This window comes from Scylla paramamosain, chromosome 3, assembly GCF_035594125.1.
Source record: "Scylla paramamosain isolate STU-SP2022 chromosome 3, ASM3559412v1, whole genome shotgun sequence".
NCBI classification, from domain to species: domain Eukaryota; kingdom Metazoa; phylum Arthropoda; class Malacostraca; order Decapoda; family Portunidae; genus Scylla; species Scylla paramamosain.
In genome coordinates, this window is record NC_087153.1 from 10,090,001 (window position 1) to 10,097,500 (window position 7,500).

General features: G+C 43.7%; 1 protein-coding gene across 4 annotated transcripts in view; it reads left to right on the plus strand.

Annotated features, from left to right (window-relative positions):
• Nucleotides 1–7,500, plus strand: part of LOC135090095 (rho guanine nucleotide exchange factor 18-like) — a 175,981-nt gene that overhangs the window by 126,042 nt on the left and 42,439 nt on the right. For all 4 annotated transcript variants that reach the window (XM_063986435.1, XM_063986452.1, XM_063986425.1 and 1 more), the window contains exon 6: nt 3,141–3,271. In XM_063986435.1, coding sequence (XP_063842505.1) covers nt 3,141–3,271 — 131 coding nt within the window. The remainder of the gene's footprint in view (nt 1–3,140; nt 3,272–7,500) is intronic.

Below are 7,500 nucleotides of genomic sequence, written 5' to 3' on the forward strand. Positions count from 1 at the left end.
GTCTGTAAAAAATATCAGCTTTTCTTTTCATTGACATTTCACGCCTGCAGATTTCCTGGATGAAGCTTCCCACGCTCCCTTTGTCTGACAGCAGCAGCTTTACAAACTTCCTATGTATTTAAAAGGAATTTCGTTCGACTTGATGGTACTGCATACGACAGCGCAATTCTAGTTGTTTTGTTTTCATTCTCTCGTATAGACTTGCAGACAGGAGTCGATAGGAAGAATATTGTAAAGAAAACAATGAAGACGCACAATGCTGAATGTTCCCATCACGTTCAACGAAATATGTTTGGAGATAAAGATTATGGCTCAGTATGAACCCAAAACGGATGTGAATGTTCAGTAAAGTCTTCAATAATTTTGTGTAGCTGTTGTCAGTGTTGCCTCAGAGTCTGTAGTAGTAAACGTGTCCGTGAAACTCAGAATAAAACACAATTACCCTTGTCGCGGTCTCGTGTTTTGTGCCTTTCATCAGGCGTGCTTTCTTCTCTCAACCCAACAATTTCCAAAAGGTATAGAGATAGTAAGGTTCTGATATGTGTTACTTGCCACTAATGATGTACTTGCATAAAATCTGCATTGAAGTATCTCTAGAATCATGAAAACACTCTTGAAAAATTTCTTTGACTTTTCACGAGGCTCTGGTAAAGTAGTGAGGATTAGTTGATGAAGTGTTGTAAGAATACGGCCATAAGTCCCTTTTGTTCTCTCACCAGGATTATTTTCAAAGATCACAGAGATTATCAGAAGGTATATTTTTAATCGCATTTTTTTCATCTCTTGTATATTCTTGTAAAGATTATGAACAGTGCTTTAAGAGCTGTGAAATGTTGCATATCAGCATATCACAGTGAAAAGGTTCAACACTTGATTATGGAACGAGCGTTTCAGCACAGGAATATTAGAGGAAAGAGACGCAAATACCCTCGTTAGTGACTCGTGAGTGTACCAGCATCAGACGCCATGCCTAGTGGTGTAAGAGGATTAAGAGATCAGATGCTAGCGGCCGGCTGGTGTACAAGAGGAGGAACTGTCATTGCGCATTCTTCACATATTATATTACAGAAGACATTCCTATCCGCGTCTCAAGGTAAATAAGTTAAACCCTGGTATAACAAATTGTGCAGGTGTTCAACGCAGATTCACTGTTCAAATTTCTGCATTATTTTCCCGGTAATTTCACAACCAACCCTAACTCGCCGTGTTCTGCGTTCAATACTCGTGCAGACTTGCCTCGTCCCCTTCTCGCCCTCGCCCCGCCGGTCACGACAGACGAGGCACATTTGATCGGCCATTGAAGTAAGCAAATGGAGCGCACTTTTCCCAGTAACCGTTGGATGTAGCGAGCAGCGGCGGGGGTCAGGGAGGACGGGGGATGAGAGAGCAAAGCATACGGGTTTGAGGGTCCGAGTAGCGGGGATGATATGAAAATAGTAATATACGAGGCAATTAAATGGAGAAATAATGCTTCTCGATAGGGAATACATGTAATATTGCAGTTAAGAGCAGAATACCACGCGATGGAGAGCCCAAGTGTGTAATATTAACTGCTGCGTCTGTGTGACAACGAGAGCACTCCTGAAAACGGGGGAAGAGAGAGGGAAATATTAATAAAAGTAAATGCATATTCGTTGTAAATTAACTTCGTCTTTTTTTTTTTTTTTTTTTTTTTTTGTGATTACGGAAACTTTAATTTGGAGGATCTGTTCAGCTGAGGATAACGAGGCGCTTGTGATAGAAATTAGCACCGGGAGTATGGGAATTCTTTATTTTACTCAAAGCAATGACGCTGCCTTTAGATTTTAGCTAAGAGGAAAGCGTGTGTATGGGGAGAAAGAGGAAAGGAGACGTGCTTCTGTGTAAGTGGTGAGCTATTTACTGGGGTGATGAGGAGGACAAGGGAGCAGTTGGCTGAGATAACGATAAAAGAGAGAGAGAGAGAGAGAGAGAGAGAGAGAGAGAGAGAGAGAGAGAGAGAGAGAGAGAGAGAGAGAGTGTGTGTGTGTGTGTGTGTGTGTGTGTGTGGACAATACTGTATCGCCAACCATACCTGGCATCTACTCAGTATTTCTTGTTGATTGAGTTACCTAATCAGGAAAGACTTGGGCCTCGAGGCAGTGGTGAGGTGGAGGGGCGGACCACTGGAACGGGGCTATGGTGGGCTGTGGCAGGGTGTGGTAGAGTGCGGTGGGCTGTAGGGTGTGGTAGGGTGTGGTGAGCTGTGGTAGGGTGTGGTGAGCTGTGGTAAGGTGTGGTGGGCTGTGATTGGCTGTGGTAGGGCGTGATAGCGTGTGGTGGGCTGTGGTAGGGTGTGGAGGGAGTGGTAGGAGTGTGGTGGGGTGTAAAAGGCTACGGTAAGGTGTGGTGAGGTGAGGTAGGGTGTGGTAGCGTGTGGTAGGCTGTGGTGTGGTGTAGTAGGATTTTTTTTTAACTTTTTTTTTTCTTTTTTTTCCTGTTGTACAAACGTTGTTACGCGAGGTAATTATCGCTTGGTTGTTGTTCTTTTCTTCCTATCCTTCTGTTTTTATTATTATTTTATTATTATTATTATTATTATTATTATTATTATTATTATTATTATATTATTATTATTATCATTATTATTGTTATTATCATCATTGTTATTATTATCAGCAACAATAGCAATCGTAGTAGTTGTAGTAGTAGTAGTAGTAGTAGTGGTAGTAGTAATAGTAGTAGTATCATTACGAGTTTCGGCTTAATAAAACGCATTAAAACTCTCTCTCTCTCTCTCTCTCTCTCTCTCTCTCTCTCGCTACTCTCTCTCTCTCTCTCTCTCTCTCTCTCTCTCTCTCTCTCTCCTCTCATCTCTCTCTCTCTCTCTCTCTCTCTCTCTCTCTCTCTCTCTCCACATACACACACAAAACCATGTCGAGAGTTACAAACGTGCGTATATGTAACGATTATTAACATTATATAACAAGACTTTTCTAGCAGTACTCGTTACCACCAGTAATTCGCTTACCACCCCACCCACCCACCCACCCACACACACACACACACACACACACACACACACACACACACACACACACACACACACACACACACACACACACACACACACACACACGTCCTTACCACCGCCCTCACACTTAATACTTCTTTGCCCGCAGGATTAGACAGCGTGGATGGTGGGTGTCGCCGAGGAGTGGAGAAACAGAGGTCAATGTCCGGGTCATCCTCTCCGGTGACCTATGGCGGCGGCGGCTCCTCCACTCACTCTCTCAATGATGTCCACCTTCAGGTAAGTAGAACAAGACTATCTAGTGTTCTCCGTCCGTTGTTCTTCATCTAGTTTCTCCATTCCAGTGTGGGTCTGTCTCTTTGTCTCTTCATTGCTCTGCTTCATTCCATCATCCATATCCACCCTCTCTCTCTATCTACCTTCGTTTTTTCTACTTAGTTCTCATTTTTTTTTCTATTTTATTCGATCAGCGACACCCACAGGTCTCTCTTCCCGCCTCTTTTTCGCCTCTTCTCTTTTTCTCTTTCTGAACCACTTCTCCTCCTCCTCCTCCTCCTCCTCCTCCTCCTCCTCCTCCTCCTCCTCCTCCTCCTCATCATCATCATCATCATCATCATCATCATCATCATCATCATCATACACCTACCTTGTTTCATGGACTTTTTTCATTGTATCCCTGTATTTTTTTTTTTTTCTCTCTCTCTCTGTAATGTTTTTTACAGCTTCCCTTCTTCAGGTGTTTCTGTCCCCATGCCTACGCGCGTCACGTAAGCTGTCACATCTGTTGTTTCAAGTACTTACTATGTACTTCTGTTATCTGCTTCCCACGCTCTTTTCTCGTACTACGCCTCCCACTGCTCTTTCTTCACCACTCACGCCCCTACTCTCCACCGCCTACATTCTCTCCCCCTCTCTTCCTCTTCCTCTTTTTTTCTGTTTCCCTTCCACTACCCACGCTTGTCATTCGTTCCCTGCAGCTATCTCCACCACGCGCGGGCTTTCTCCAGTCCACCTTCATGCTGCCATGGTTAAAGTATTGCAGAGGCTAAGAGATCGAGTTTATTTCTGTTTCGTTCTGCGTTTTTCTCTCTACCACTCGCTCCTTTCATTTGTTTCCTCCTTTTAAGAACGTAAGAAAATAAGGAGAGCTGCAAGTACCCGTCGGGCCTACACGTGGTGGTTCTTTTATGTCACGATGTTGAACTCAAAGGAATGTACTTTTAAATATGATATACAAGTACTAAAAACCACTTCCTTGCTTATCATTACCAGGTGTAGGCAGAAAGTTAATACAAAGCGGAATTGAAATATAGTAAAGTACGGTTTTCTTCACCTGAGTCGCTTGTGTAACGCAAGTGGGAGGCGCCTCGGGGGATTACGAAGAGTGCCATTAAGGAAGCGTTGCCTAGGAGTCCATCATATTCCTAATGGCAATCAGGGGGAGGCTAGGGGCGGAAATTGAGGTCTGAGGGGCGTGGTGCGAAGTACTTACTGACAGACTCTGGAAATATAATATGGTTGTTTTCCCTTTCATTGTTCCCTTAATCATCTGCAACATTTAAAAGTCTCTCTCTCTCTCTCTCTCTCTCTCTCTCTCTCTCTCTCTCTCTCTCTCTCTCTCTCTCTCTCTCTCTCTCTCTCTCTCTCTCTCTCTCTCTCTCTCTCTCTCTCTCTCTCTCTCTCTCTCTCTCTCTCTCTCTCTCTCTCTCTCTCTCTCTCTCTCTCTCTCTCTCTCTCTCTGTCCAAACTAGGCCCGAGTTAATCAAGTAAATTTAAAGTTAATAATTCCCTCCCACTCGGTTCAACAAACGATGCAGATAATTGCATTAAAATCTGTTCCACGTATATCCGGGAGGAGTAAAAACTTCACTTCATTACCGACTTAAAAAAATGTTTAAGTAATCTGCGCGATGGCCGAGTGGAAAAAAATGTAAAGTGAGGAGGTTTCATTGTCTAAGAGAGAGAGAGAGAGAGAGAGAGAGAGAGAGAGAGAGAATCTTTATCTACCTAGAACCCTTGACTCAGAGGAATATTATGCCAAGTAACAAAAGATCAGTGACGCTACAACGCTGCACCAAGGGACGCTGTGGAATGAGAGGCACATCAGTACATGGCCATTGCAGGATACATCGCTAACTATGATTAAGATTTTTACGAGTATATATCGTGTAGTAATCAAAGCAGAACTCAGTAACAAGTGCGCGTTAGGCGACGATAAGTCTATATCAAGGTGTGGAAGTGTTTAGTGTAATAGTAGAACTTATTTTTGAGAGTTTTTGCGTGTTTCCTCGACTCGTTTGAACAACTCTAGTGGAGGTTTATGGGGGGATCAAGAGTTTTTTTTTTTTTTTTCAGTTGTAGTAAGACAGCTATGTTGGTTGACGAGGAGACGTGTACCAAAGTGTGAAAATGTTTAGTACAGTACCGGGATCTTATTCTCAACAGTTGCGGTATCTCATTTAAACAACTCTTGTGGAAGTTATTGGGGATTTTCAAGAGTGTGTTCGTGATTCTAATAGTAGTAACAAGACCGTGTTAGTCGACTTGTATAGAGGGGTATTATTCTCAATAGTTTTGACTTGCCTGAACAGCTCTAGTAGAAATTATTAGTTTGCAAGAGTGTTTTCATGATTCTAGTAGTTGTTTAACAAGGATTTTGCACAACCAGTGAGAATAAATATCTGCGAGAGTCAGATTAACCATCTTAGTGGCTTTTGAAAATAATACTTATGAGAGAACGAAGCATTTATGTGTACGGAATATGAAAATTGTCGCGTGGCGGATATTCATGCGTCTCATCTTCCCATGAGCCGAGATTGAGTGTAGGCCTGATGGCTTCTTGCAGCTTTCCTTATCTACCTATGCTCTTATGTCCATTCTGAGAGCCTCTGTTGACGGGGCGGGAAAGAACTCAGACGCTTAGAATCTGTGCTCGCTCGGATGTTATGCGGTGTCATTACGAGAGCACATCCACAGCGGCGTTCTTTGTTGCACGATGGAGTTATGCCTCGGTGTTTTGTTCGCGTGTTTGTACCCAGCTTGAGACTTAAGTGATAAATAATGTAAATCAAATAGGTAAGGCCGAGATGTGTCTGTTATCCGCGTGTCATCAATCCTCCCCTCCACACCAGCCAGCTCCTCTGCGTCTATCTGCCCGCATCAGTTTTCTTCCAAATTACTCGTAGACCTCGCTACATCAACTACTTCACCTTTACCCCGCCTCCACTCCCTCAGCTGTCTGTGTGCTCTATTGTACCGTGCCTTTGCTGCGTCCTCGTCCAAACACTTTCCGCTGGCCTACCCACGCCTGCCTCAATGTTCCTCCTTTGCCCCACCTCCCTGTACTATCTGTGAGCCTCTCCTCCCATTCCATTCCCTCCGTTTTCTGTTTGCCCTTTACCCTCTCCGTGCACCTCTCCGACCAATCTGCCTCCTCCGTGGTAGGTGCATCTCCACGCTCTTGCATCCCTCCCCATTCTATTTACCTCGTTCCTCCCCCAACCACGCTGTAATCTTCATCCCCCACTACTCTTTCTCCTTTATGTACGAGTACACGTCCTCTTCCACCGCACGTCTCTCCACTTTTTTTTTTTTTTTCGGTCTTATTGTGAGGTGTTGTAGAGAACCCTGTGTCCTTGCGGAAACCACTCAAAAGACAAGGCATCCACCTGGGAGTAGTTGAATATTCTGGTGAACCATACCACACAACAATGAGGAATAGATTAACGATACTTACCTCAAATGCTCATTATATTTCCACATTAGTACATGAAACACACTTCACACTTACCCAGTCATCACTATTATGCTCCACTTCCAGTCCAACTAGATGCCAAACGACTAGTAGCTATATCCTCTAGAATTAGCAACCCACGTTCCACTTGTTAGGCAGCAACTCTGCCCTCACATTGATGTCACTCAGGTTGACTCGTTGATGAAACTCTGCACATCACGGCCGGTCACCCTCGCCTTCTTTAACTCCTGCAACCATTCACACAGCATAACACCTCTTTACTAAATTGCAGTGCCCCGCTGAGTAAGCTCATGCATCACTCTCTCATCAACTAATAATAAACACTAGTTACATGTCCCATTAACTCAACAATAATAATGAAGCATCATCCATACTTAACAAATAAGTATCATTATCAGTGCTATCAAATAACTGATTATTATCATAGAAACAAACACTAAGCGTAATTACATTTATATACACCTGGGCTTCGGACAAGAGAATAAACCACATTGTTCAACATTTTGTCTAGCAACGCTGCCTCACACCTGAGGAAGTGCGTGACTGACTGCCCAACCCGCCCAGTGCCTCGACCTAAACTCTGTCACGGCTTCGCTCCTTACCCTTAAACCGCTGACTAACACCTCAAGAACTTAATTTCTTGATCCTATATTACAAACAACTCCTCAAGGGTTCATTTGTGCTGAGTTGAAGCATGACTTTTACTTCACTTCGTAATCTCTCCCTTGTCCCTAACTGCGCCCTAAGTATATTC